The 13,802-nt window shown below is 41.9% G+C and overlaps 1 protein-coding gene across 2 annotated transcripts in view; it reads left to right on the top strand.

Annotated features, from left to right (window-relative positions):
- Csta (cystatin A) overlaps positions 1-13,802 on the top strand; it is a 331,127-nt gene that overhangs the window by 315,436 nt on the left and 1,889 nt on the right. Inside the window, exons 1-2 of one of the 2 annotated variants that reach the window (XM_021209632.1) lie at positions 4,876-4,941; positions 12,334-12,435. The exons of the other annotated variant lie outside the window; for it this stretch is intronic. Of the exons in view, the coding sequence (XP_021065291.1) occupies positions 4,876-4,941; positions 12,334-12,435 (168 nt within the window). Of the gene's footprint in view, positions 1-4,875; positions 4,942-12,333; positions 12,436-13,802 lie in introns of those variants that run through there. 2 annotated transcript variants of the gene reach the window in all.

The raw sequence follows: 13,802 nt of genomic DNA, 5'->3' as shown, positions 1-13,802 counted from the left end.
AGGAAGGAAGGAAGGAAGGAAGGAAGGAAGGAAGGAAGGAAGGAAGGAAGGAAGGAAGAAAGTAAGTTCCAAGCTAGTTGGGGCTACCCATTAAAACCTACCTAAAAAATAAAAATGCACACACACATACATACACACACACACACACACTCAAAAAATAAAAACAAAGCAAAAATCAATATAATCATGATTTGCAATGAAGGGCCCAAATAGGTATGTCTATGTTTGATCAGTAAATGCAAAGTATTTGACACATACAAACGACACAGAGTGGAGATATTTGTCTGGGACTCTTCAGCTGATTCTAGGGATACAATAACCCCCTCTGGCCTGACATTGTATGGGACCCAAGTGACCATCATCTTGGAGGAGTAGACTGAATTTCCTGACTTAACAACGGCTTTCTGTAGTATCTGATCCATGGTGTTCTTTGAAGGGGAATTATTGCTGTGATTGAGAAAATGCTTCCTAAAAATAGTTTACTTCCTGTTTCTCTCCCTCTCAACACTTTAGTGGGAGTTGTCCCCTCAGGCTGTCTCCTGCAAGACAGGACAGATGAGTGACATCTGGGAGCTGAGCCACCACCCTGTACCTGCTCACCTGACAGTAAAGAGGTTGGCAGCAGTGCCTAGTCTTCCTTTTGGTCTTAAACCTGTGATCATGAAACAGTGCTTAATTAAGTTTTATTTTATAATATTCCCTTGATATGTTGATTTCCTCTACACCGTTAATTTCCATGTAAAAGAGGCTGTGTCTTTCAGCCCATTAAGTAGCTTCTATGGTTTGTAGCCAGATGTTGAAATCCTAGGAGAGACTCAGGAAATGTCCCTATGAACTGGCTGTTGGCTATGCATCTCCCATGGTGATTTAAGCCTGAGAGCCTGACTTCCACACAGAAGGCAAGTTTGCTGAATTCCTTCTCTCTGATTCCTGCAGAGTTCCCCAGTGTGCTAAGGCTGTGCAGAGGGAAAGGACAGGATAATTTCTTATCTGGGTGACTCTTAAGCATTTTGAGTCTTGGTTTCATCATCTAAAAGTAGGATGGAATGCATCTTTGCCTGTCTGGGGGCTTGGAAGATGAACTGAGAAGTGGGACAGAAATTAAGGATTTTAAAACAGCGAAGCTGCTTCCCAGGGCTTTCTTTTAAAATAATTTTTTGTTTGTGTGACATTGTTTCACTGAGAAGCTCTGACTGGTGTGGAAATCACTATGTAGATCAGGCTAGCCTTGAACTCAGAAAATTCCATGTACCTCTGCCTCTCGTGTGCTGAGATTTTTTTTTTTTTTAAGATTTATTTATTTATTATATGTAGGTACACTGTAGCTGTCTTCAGACACTCCAGAAGAGGGCGTCAGATCTTGTTACAGATGGTTATGAACCACCATGTGGTTGCTGGGATTTGAACTCTGGACCTTTGGAAGAGCAGTTGGGTGCTCTTACCCACTGAGCCATCTCCCAGCCCCGTGTGCTGATATTAAAGGCGAGCACCACCACACCTCCCTGACAACCTTAGAATGTTGGCATGGTTTGCATATGCTTGGCCCAGTGAGTGGCACTATTTGGAGGTGTGGCCTTGTTGGAGTAGGTGTGTCACTCTGGGCATGGGCTTTAAGAACCTCATCCTACCAGGCAGTGGTGGTGCACACCTTTAATCCCAGAACTTGGCAGGCAGATTTCTGAGTTCGAGGCCAGCCTAGTCTACACAGTGAGTTCCAGGACAGCCAACAGCCAGAGCCACACAAAGAAACCCTGTCTCAAACAAAACAAAACAAAAAAGAACTTTATCCTAGCTGCCTAGAAGTAAGTCTTCTCCTATCAGCTTTCAGATGAAGATACAGAACTCTCAGCTCCTCCTGCACCATGCCAGTCTGGATGCATTCATGCTTCCACCTTGATGATAATGGACTGAAACTCCAAACCTGTAAGCCAGCCCCAATTCAATGCTGTACATGAGTTGACATGGTCATGGTGTCTGTTCACAGCAGTAAAACCGTAACTAAGACAAATGTCAACATCTAGTTCTCTGTAGTTGTCCATACAATAAACACAACAAGTACAGGATGAGCCAAGGTATTTTTTTTTTTTTTAAGAAAGGTGTGTCAAAGAAGCATATTTCAAACTTTGACTCAGTGCAAAATGAATCATTACAATAAATGTCATGTAGGGGCATGCAAGAGGGTAAGACTCATTCTCTACTTTCTAAGGTTCATACTCCTATGACAAAAGACAGCACACACACACACACACACACACACACACACAAAGTGGGGCCGGTTTATGTAATCAAAGCTTTAAATGGCACAGGCACTTTGGAAATGGAGTTCTAAATACCCAAGAACAGCAGCTGCACATTTTCTTTTCTTTTTTTTTTTTTTAAAGATTTATTTATTTATTATGTAAGTACACTGTAGCTGTTTTCAGACACTCCAGAAGAGGGCATCAGATCTTGTTACAGATAGTTGTGAGCCACCATGTGGTTGCTGGGATTTGAACTCCAGACCTTTGGAAGAGCAGTCGTATGCTCTTACCCACTGAGCCATCTCACCAGCCCAGCTGCACATTTTCAATGGTTTTATTTTACCCAAAATGCACAGCTACAACTGCAGATGTGACTGGACAGGGAGGTTTATGGGTTACTGGTAAAAGACTGAGTAGGAGAACCAGCAAGCCTGGTCTGTTCAGATTCTTGGTCTGTCTGGTAGGCGGTCCGTCTCTGTGGTATCAGGCAGAACCTCTCCAAGAATGAAGATTTTATGACCTACTACTAGGCAAGGCTGGTTAAACATCCTGCTCAGGGTCAAGACCTACCCAAAGGGCAGGGGAAGTTTCGAACGAGGTTTTATGGCTGTCTTTAAAGAATCAGGTATGGTTCTATGATCTGCCTTGGGAAAGACTATTTTTCTTGGTGGCACTAGGGATTAAACCAGTGCCTTAAGCAAGCTTTGCAAAGAGCTCTAACATGGACCTACATCCCCAACCTTAAAGTGTCATTTACTGATTCTGGACATCAGCAAAGAAATTTTCAAAAACAAGCCATTTAAAATTGGGAGATGTTAGCACTGGGCATAGAGGCACATGTTCATAATCCTAGAATTTTAGAGGCAGATTCAAGAGGATCATGAGTTCAAAGTCAAGATGGGGTACATGGGGAGTTCAAGGAAAGCTTGTGCCTCATAATATCAATATTCTGTCTCCAATAAAATCATCTATTAGAAGTCTGGTGGACAATCATGATTGTTAATCCTGCCAACTTGATGGGATATGGTTGAAAGTCCCGGATACAAATCTATACCTCACTGAAGCATGTTCAATATTGGGTCATTTAAGATGGAAAGAACCATTTTATATATAGGTGACATCATAGCATGGTCCTAGACTCAATAAAAATGAGAAAGTGAGCTGAGAGCCAGCACTTGTCACTCTGCCTCCTGACACCAGACACATGAGACCAGCTGCCTCTCACCTACCGCATGCCTTCCCTATCATGGCAAACATACCGCAGAATCATGAGCCACCGTTCCTGCTGTTACTGAAGTCCTGGTCTCTCAGTACTTGAAGGTCAATGTTTATGAGATGACAGCTAGTAGGCAGGAGTCCAGAGTCCACCCAAGGAGCACTGCTTGAGCACATGACAGCAGATGGGGTCTCATCCACAAAGTGCCATCTTGGGCAACTCATAGGGTACAAAGGTTGTAAAGGGGAAAGCACAGGGCACAAAAGGAAGCTTGCAGTGTATCTGCATCATTCAGGGCACATAGCTTTGTTTCCTTCTTCTCCAAAGCATCAGAACATATGAATAGACAGTGACCCCTCAGGCCAAGTTCCCTTTTCTTCTTTTCAGAAGGCTGTATTTCTTTTCTATAAGTCAAACTTCACAGAAATAAGTTTCATCATCAAAAAAATAATAAGATGGAATACATCCTTGCTTGTGTCAGTTGATGCACAGGGTTTTCTTTAAAGAAGTCTAAGAATCTGGTATTAGATAAAGATTACCAGACACTCTGGGTACTATACGTCTAATAAAAGGTGATTTAGCAGTTTTTTGGGTTTTTTGTTTTTTTGACAGAGTCTCATCCCCTAGTAAGAAAAATTTTTGTTATTTTCAAATATGTGTATTTATCACGTTTACCTTGATTTCTGGGATTGTTTAAATACAAAAGAACACAAGCCATGTCTTTAATCCCAGCACTTGGGAGTCAGAGGAAGGCAGATGTTTGTGAGTTCGAGGCCAGCCTGCTCTACAGAGTGAGTTCCAGGAGGGGCAGGGACTGTTTCACAGAAAAACCCTGTCTCAAAAAAAAAACAACAACAACAACAACAAAACATAAACAACAACAAAAAGAAATCAATAGTAGCACAAGAAATGACGGTGTATGCCATGTTATTCTTCATGTTTGGGGATAAACATTTTAGAAACTGCAAGGAAAAATCCACCATAGACAGTTTTATTATCTTTATAAAGTTGGGTGGATCCCAAGCAAGCAGCCTTGACATTATTAAGTATTGTCTTTAAAGAAGCCTTTGAGGTTTAACATATTGATGCAGGTTAGACATGTTCTTCCTCTTATGACACAACAGCATGACCTTATTTGCAAAGAGGGTTCAGGGAGGAACCATGTTCACCACACCTGAGTTCTGGGCACACCTACTTGATCAAGTCCACCACCTCATTTCTTTCCAACTCTACTCAGCATTTCCTCTCAGGGATGCAATAAGGCTTGCCTGAGGCCACACTCATTTCCCCATTCCCTCAGATAATGTGATTATACATTTCGTAGGAGGAGTTTATGGATACCTTTAAAATCCTAAGTCTCCCTGCTTGCCAGATCATTTCTTCTCAGCATCCTGCCCAGCAAAGAAGTAACTCATCAGAATGATACCTGGAGGCTTGTCGGAGGCCAGACCTGCCACAGAAGAAGTCCAGGAGATTGTTGACCAGGTGAGTCAATGTACTTCAGGAAAAAGCTTGATCTGAAACAAATTTTCAGAATTTGATTCATAATTTGGCCCTCTCATAAGTGTGAAATATCACAGAAACCAGAAATACAGGTTTTGTTCAGAATTTTTATAACAGCTATAAGTGGAACATTAAACCTTTCAGAGAAATATTAACATCCCAAGAGTAAAGTCAGCCAAGCCACACTCTTTACTGAAGCCTCAGTTTCCCCAGTAGCTGAAGGAGAATTCATGCTGGATCATCTCTACACCTCACATGTCTGATCCCAGGAGCTCTAATTACTGATGGAATTTTCTAGTTTCTCTAGTTGAAGCTGATATATGGAGGTTCTTAAAGTTCTTAAGAATCCCTGAGCTTGGGGGCTGGTGAGATGGCTCAGTGGGTAAGAGCACCCGACTGCTCTTCCGAAGGTCCAGAGTTCAAATCCCAGCAACCACATGGTGGCTCATAACCATCCGTAACAAGATCTGACTCCCTCTTCTGGAGTGTCTGAAGACAGCTACAGTGTACTTACATATAATAAATAAATAAATAAATAAATAAAATCTCTGAGCTGATTCCAAGATGCTATGCCCACCAAATCATCACATTTAAAATGAAACTTAATGTTTCTAGCAAGTTAATACATGCTGCTTAACTATCATCTATATAAAAAGATGAATCATGTTACATGTTTTACAAAGGAGAAATGCATGTAAACAACAGAGGTAGGTTTGTAATCTGTCACTTTATTTTCTTACATCATGTTGTTTTCTTCTCTGAAGCCGAGTCATCCTGACAGACAAGATCAGTTTGGTTTGTTATTTGTTTATTTGCTTGTTTGTGCATTTGTTTTCTTGTGTATGTGTGTGTCTTTATTTCTTTGAAACTTGGTCTTCCTAGATGGTCTAGCCTACAGGTAACTCAGGCTAACCTCAAACTTAAGGCACTCCTGCTGCCTCAACTTCTCAAGAGCTGAGATTACAGTCATGTGCCACCATGCTAGGCACCATCAGATCTTATGGGAGTAGAACAGATGGGAACCTTCATGCTTAGGGCACTGAACATTCTACAGAGGGTCACAGTCCTAAAATTAATGATTAAATATTTAAGGCTAAATAGTTCTCACTCATAGGTTTATTATAGTAAATATTTTTGAGCATTTTACTTTTGAGGAATATTAAATATTTATACCTTCATTAGGATCCTCACATCAGGTTAATGTTGTCAACCTTAAATGTGCATATGAGTCACCTGTCAACCTAGATAAAATACTGATCTGAGAGGGCTTCCAAGGTCTCTGGGAGTGTAGGCACTCCTACCCACGACTTCACTTTCCTGCAGGACCTGATATATCCGGCATCCTAGAAGGCTTGGGGGAGATGAGACCCTAAAACAGGATGCCAAGGAAGGAAAAGTCCTCCATTTCACCTGTAAGAAGAAAGACCTAAAAGGACTAACTAAAATAACATGCAGAAAAATGATTTAGAGAACAAATACACCAATGAGACATAGCTGATTTTCATGTTGACTGAAATAAAAAACAAAACAAAAAAAAGCCCTGAGATGTTCCAAGAACAGGGTCTCTAGGGAGATACTTGACTATGAAATGAAAAAGTACAGCAGATTTTAATTATTTTTAAGAGTTGATCACCTGACTATCTAGAATAACCGCTCTTTTGAAACAGGGGTCTCGCTATTTCTCTTTCTCAGAGTAGTCCAAACCTCACAGGTTCTAGTAATCCTTTTGCCTCTAGCCTCCCAAGTATCTTGGACTTCAGGAGTATGTCATCCTGCCCGGCTAGGATAATTTCGAACATGATATTCTCATTAGTTCTCTTAAGATTTTATATGTACATAAAATGTAGTTTGATCATATAATTTTTAAGATAGGAAGCTACTGAAAGCTGAAAGGACTTACCTTGATAAGGACACCCTCTGTGGACCATCTTGAGTAATAAAATTAATTAAGAAGTATGTTCTTGGAGCTCCAGAGAAGCAGAATGAGACACAGATATTAACAAGGTCATCTTAGCCCAGGAAGGAGCTTTGCTGTTTTAAAAGCCTTGATTCTGTCCCACCTCTCAATTGATCTTCAAAGCCCCTTGGCATGCAAGGATGCATTCCATCCTATTTTTTGATGATGAAACTTATATTCAAGATGCTTAAGAGTCACCCAGATAATAAACTAACCTGTCCTTTCCCACTGCACAGCCTCAGCACATTGGAGAGCTCTGCAGAAATCAGAAGTAGGGAATGCAGCAAACTTGCCTTCTCTGTGGAAGCCAGGGACTCAGGTTTAAATCGCCACACGAGATGCATAGCCAAGAACCATTACATAGGGACATTTCCTGAGTCTCTTGGAGGTGCCAAGCATCTGGCTACAAACCGTAGAAGCTACAGAAATGGCTGAAAGACATGGCCTCCATTTCCCTAGAATGAATAGTATAGAGGAAATCAGGATATTTAGGGGAATTTTTAATAAATAAAACTTATTTAATCACTGTTTCATGATCACAGGTTTAAGACCAAAAATAACACTAGGCACTGCCGCCAACCCCTTTACTATCAGGTGAGCAGGTACAGGGTGGCAGCTCAGCTCCCAGATGTCACTCATCTGTCCTGTCTTGCAGGAGACAGCCTAAGGGGACAACTCCCACTAAAGTGTTGGGAGGCAGAGAAGCAGGCAGTAAAATGTGTATTTTTAGGAAGCATTTTCTCAATCACAGCAATCATTCCCCCTCCAGGGGACAATGCCATGGGCCACATACTAAGGAAAGTCCTTGTTAAGTCAGGAAATTCAGTCTACTCCTCCAAGATGATGTCAGTTGTCACTGATGATGACACAGTGTCAGGCCAAAGGGGGTTATTGTGTCCCTAGAATGATCTGAGGGACATCGAGGGAAAATCTTCACTACCTGTCATTAACTTTGTACTTTTATTTCTTTATATTTTAAGATATATATAGAGATTTTTTTTTATTTTCAAAAATCCAATGTTAAGTGGTCTTAGAAGGGAAACTGTTGGGTGCTAGCAGACCTCCACCAGGGAGGAGGGAAGGGAGAAACTGGAGCATTCCCCACATAGAGAAGGAAAGTACCACAGAGAAGTGGTACCTTCATGCCCTGGGAATTGAGTATCAAACCCACAGAAAGGCAAACAGGCTTTGGGACTGGGAGGATGTAAGAATTTTCAGGAAAGACAAGTATTCCTTAAGTCTGTCCTTCAGAAAACATTATCAGATGGTTAGGTGGCTCAGTGCCTGAACCCACATGATGAAGTTTATGATTTCCAGGCAGTGGTAGTACAGGCCTCTAATCCCAGCACTCAGAAGGCGGAGACAGGCAGATCTTTGAGTTCAAGGCCAGCCTGGTCTACAAATTGAATTCTAGTATGACAGCCAATGCCATACACAGAAAACCTGTCTTGAAAAAACAAGAAGGAGAAAATAATGTTGATTTTTACTAGACACCACTGGGTCACTAAGCCAGGAACGAGGACATCAAATGGTCTCTGCCCTCAGAAAAATTCACAAAATAAACTTAGAAATAAAATAAAGAGCCATGCACATTCCCACCCATGAAAAACCAAACCATGTCCAACGGACTGCCAAAGGAACAGCTGGTTCCAATAACAACTCCATACTGCAGCTGGTGATCTTTTATTGACTACGTAAATAGCCACTGGATGAGAATTCCAAGTATGTTTATTGGAGGGAAAGAAATATTACTTTAAGGATTATTTTTAGAAGCACAGGCAGTGATTACACATGCAAATGTATGTGCACACTGCACATGCTCATCCTCACGCAGAAACCTGGCCAGTCAGTGAGCACCACCCCTGGAGAGCATGCTAAGCATGAGCTTCGTTGGCCAAGACACCACACAAATACCTCAGTGCAGCTGGGCACACCCTGAGCTTTAGCAACCCATGGCTCCCATTGACCTCATCTACAGATTTATGTTCCTTTCTCTCCAACCTAAACTTTCTGGACAGTCAATTCTGTTGTCCCATCCCCAGAGAACCTGCCATTCAGTCATACCAGAATCTCAAGGCACCCACCCTCCGGTCTTATGAGAACAAGCCTCGATTCTTTTGGTCACCTATCCAAGATAGATGTTTTCTTATACTCCTCCACTCTAATTCCTATGATCCTGTGATCCATGACATTCCAATCTTCAGTGAGAGATCACTCCCTCTCTGCCCTCCCTTCTCCTCCACTTCTGCTTCAGGGAGTCACAAAACCACTGAAAGCTCACCATTCCAATGTGATACAAGGATATCCATGTCCCAGCAGGACCCTGGGGACACACAGCATCCCTTTAGCTCTATTTGCTGATGTTTTTCTAGAGATCTATATCCTCTGCCTCTGCCTTCCACCCCACCCTGCCTTCCACAGTCTCCCCAGCAAGTTTCTCAGTTCTTACTCTGCTTAGAAAATTGCTGGTATCTACAAGGGAACACCCTCACGTATCATAATGCTTCAGGTCTAACTACTTCCTTCAGTCCTATGCTCTTACCCCCCACTCATAGTCTAATGGCTTCATTTTCTTGTGTCCTGCGTGTTCTTCTTCATATTTCCTTCTAAGCATATCAGTTGACAAATATCCATAAGACATGCCCTACCAGCCTTGCCATATTTCCATACTGCCTCTGAATTCTCTTTTCTTATTGGAAATTTCCTTAAATAGCATCTATCTAGCTTGCATCCAGCGTCTTCTATCCATTCTGCTTTGAAAAATGATTGCAGGTTTGGGAAATGCATTGGTGTGGATGCCTCCATGGCTCGATTCTTCAGATCCTAGAAAACTAACAACTCAGAGAGATTCACACTAATTGGAAAAGCCAGAACAACTCTGGAGTAAATGTATTTACCAGGTGCCCCTTCCTCTGAGGGAGGACAAAGTGGCAAATGCATAGTCTCCAGCTACCATAAGACACTGCAAGGACAGCAGCAACGGTACAATACAAGTCCTATCTGTCACATCAGGCTGCACACCTTCTGGCACCTTCTGGCACCTTCCGGTACCCCTCCTGGTGGTTTGCTCAGTGCCAAGCTACTTTCTGATTCTTAAATTATCACTAACAATCTCCCCACTCACCTCTTCCCCTACTTCCCAACTGCCCAGCATCACCCAGGTCTGTAGATTCCTCCATTAAAGGACACAAATGTGTCTTACTACAAAAGGGAGAGAGGCTACATCTTCCACAATGAACCACACATTGGGCAAGCACCAGTGCTATAAGGATAGGAACAGAGCGATTGAAATCAGTTCTCCCCTGGAAAATTCTGGACATTGATCCTCATACATAAGTAAGATGAGGAAATTGCAATTTGGATCCAAGATGGAAATCAGCACTTAAACAATGCAGCTTTAAAAAAAAAAAAAAAAACCTGAGACTAAAGAGATGGCTCAGCAGTTAATGGTGCATGCATAATGCTCTTGCCCAGAACCTAAATTCAATCCCCAGGAGCTATGCCAGATAGCTCAAAACTACCTGTAACTCTAGCTGTAGGAGATCTGATGTTCTCTTTTGGACTCCATGGGTACCTACACTCACATGTGCACACACCCACACACAGCCACATAATTAACATGAAAAATAAAATAAAATTCAAAAATAACCAAGGATAAAAACCCAATGGATTACAGCTCAGAAACTTGTTATCAAACAAAGGTTTTAAAATTGCTCTGACAATGATTAATGATTTTTAACCTTAACCTCAAGCTCCTTCCTTGTAAAATGAGACTCAATAAATCAGTTTGGGGATTAGTGTAGAGTTTAGGCCTTTCTAGTCCAGCGGATACCCAGTGCTGGCATCCTTCCATTGGCCACTCAAAAGCATCAGGATGCAGAGAGCCTGAGGTATGCCCCTCTTCTCACTCAGCCTCTCTCTGGACAGCTGTCCATGGCTCCTCTCCTGCACCCTGCCTCTTGTCAGTCCAGTCTTTTCCCACTCACTTCCTGTCCTCTTTCCTAGACTTAAAGGTTCATTTTTCATTTCAACAAAACAACTGTTGCCACCCCACCTATTCTGAAGGCTTTGGGGGCAAATGAGTGGTACCTGTTGGAACTTAATCGAATATAAGAACTCAGTCTGAAGATGCATTTGAAAATAGTTCTAACCGTCCACTGAGGGACCAGCAAAGAAGGACTGAAAACATCTCCCCGCTGAGAGGAGAGATTCAGAGGGTCTTATGAGAACTCTGGGTCCCCTCGGGAACTGACTGAAGCTAGAAGCATCCAAATGCTTCATCAGAGAGCACTGCACCAACTTCTCAATGAAGAGGATATATTGAAGATGAAGTTGGTTTTCCTCCCATGTGTAGGAAAGGATTGTGGGGAACATGAAAAAGGTAACAGGAAATCAGTAGACACTACCTGAAGGATATGAATGGAAGTAAGAAGATGAAAACTGAGAGATGTCTAGATTGAGGCTGAGCTGTGGAGGGCATATCCAACTCACACAGGAGATTCATACAGCAGCTCAAATACAGCTGTATTAAATTGCTAATGGCTGGCATTGGCAACACCAGAAATTTTGAGGGCCGAGTCAAGAGAGCAGGGGACCTGATGGATCTGTATGACCAACAGCTAGACCCCAATCCTCCTCCTTATCCTCAACATCCTCCATCCTGGGATGTGAGCTATTGCCCCTTCTCAGCCCTGGTAGAAACCTGGAGCTTGGCTATTAGCAGAAATTGAGCCCTAGTGATCATAACAGATCCTAGCCTATAGGGTCTAGCTGAGCACCCGGAGAAAGGGTGGATACATAACATTCAGTAAATGTCTACACACTGAATGTGAGACTAACTCCTTTCAGCAATGCGAGCATCTAAGCTTCCATCCCCTGTGTGTGTGTGTGTGTGTGTGTGTGTGTGTGTGTGTGTGTGTGTGTGTGTGTAGATCACAGAAAAACTTGCAAGAATGCATTCTCTCCTTCCACCATGTGGGTCGCAAAGATGGAATTCAGGTTGTCACACTTTCTTAGGGGCAAGCGACTTTACTTGCTTAGCTATTGGGCTGGCTCTAAACTATGACTATTGTGTAATACTGCAGTGATTTGATAGTAATTCAGCCTCGTGCCTGTGTAAAGGTTTTTCTATTGAGAAAAAAAGATTACATGGTTTTTAGTTTAGTTTGCTGTTTTGATTTTTGATACAGGATCTTAATTTTTAGTCCCAAGTAGCCTGGAACTTGCTACATAGCTCAAACAACTCTTGAATGACATTCTCCTGCCTCAGTCTTTCAGGTTCTGGGATTAGAGGCTGGACCTGCCAGCCCAGGCACATCAGCATCACTGAGCACTCTCAGCAGGATGAAGTTCCCAGATTTGTGACTCAGGTAAACTGAGTCAACACAACCCTAACATCATCTCTTTCTCCTCATAAGGTCAAAGCACAGCTCGAAGAGAAAACCAATGAGAAATATGAAATATTCAAAGCCGTTGAGTATAAAACTCAAGTTGTCGCTGGATTCAATTACTTCATTAAGGTTAGACACCATCCTCCCTCAAGCACTGATGTGATTGTTTCCTGTTGCACCAACTGTATCTTCATTTCTACCAGTGGCCTTTATTTAAGACACTTGCAAGTGGAAGACTCCCCAATCCATCGGATGATAGGAGAGTTACCTTTTTTTTTCTCCTGAATACAGAAAGCTTTCTTATGTGGTTCTTAATTTCTAGAACCCTGTAGAAAAAGATGGTGTGACAGCTCAGACATTGGTTTGCAGCCATGGCTGTTTATTCTGTTAGGTGGATGTGGAGGCTAGCGTTTTAGGGTATGGGAATTGGCCAGTGTCTTAGAGCATTTTTCACCTCATACCTTCCTAATTCTGTGTGTTTAAATTAAATGCATGTAAAAAGGACTTCAATAATTAGCTGAAAGAATGAGCCAATTTCATCCTTTAAATGAGTAGTTATTGATATCATTTAAATAATCCTTTTTTTATTATTTTTATGCATGTGAGTGCTCTGTCTACATGTATGCCTGCATGCCAGAAGAGGGCACCAGGTTCCATTATAAATGGCCATGAGCCAGCATGTGGTTGCTGGGACTTGAACTCAGGACCTCTGGAAGAGCAGTCAGTACTCTTAACTGCTAAGCCATCTCTCCAGCCCCCAAATCAGTCTTTTCATAGCTCAAGCAGGTCCAATTGATGGCACTCCAGTAACAGTATAAAGCCATACTTATAGTATTTTATAAATACATTTTAGGAGCTGGAGAAATGACTCAACTGTCCAAAGTGAATGTGGCTTTTGCAGAAACCCCAAGCTTGTCCAGGACGCACATCAGGTGGCTCACAATCAGTTGTAAACCCCAGCTATAAAGACCTAATACCTCGGATCTCTGAGGGCACCTGCTCCTATGTGTGCATAGCCATACACACAACTTTTTTAATTTAAAACAAATTTTATATCAAAAATTAAATTACATGGTTTCCTGATTAAGTTCTAATGAAAAAATATTTTGACATTCTTGTGAACCAATGTCAAGGGAACCAGTTCAAAAACTCAACCATGGATAATAAATAGGAGCTATATTTATCTCTTTGTATTAAACAATGTCAACCCTGACAGTCAAGTGCCTTTACCTCCTCTGCTTCGTCATTGGACCAAGGCACAGTGGCATTTGTTTCTTTTCAAAAAATAGTTACTCAAGCTATGTGTTTTTAATGTGTTTAGTTAGTTTGTTTGTTTGTCTGTTTAATCACATGAACTGAACTAACCAGCTCAACATGAGGCACCCTCAAAGCTGGGTTGTATATGAGGACTGGACCAGCTCAGTCCAATAAAATCTGAGTTCCTAGTATTTTCCAGGCCCAAAGAAACATGTGAGCTAACCCCAGCTGTGTCCTCA

The sequence above is a fragment of the Mus pahari genome, chromosome 12 (genome assembly GCF_900095145.1).
Source record: "Mus pahari chromosome 12, PAHARI_EIJ_v1.1, whole genome shotgun sequence".
Classification (NCBI taxonomy): domain Eukaryota; kingdom Metazoa; phylum Chordata; class Mammalia; order Rodentia; family Muridae; genus Mus; species Mus pahari.
Note: the sequence above shows the minus strand (reverse complement) of the source record. Positions and strands in the feature narration are given on the sequence as shown.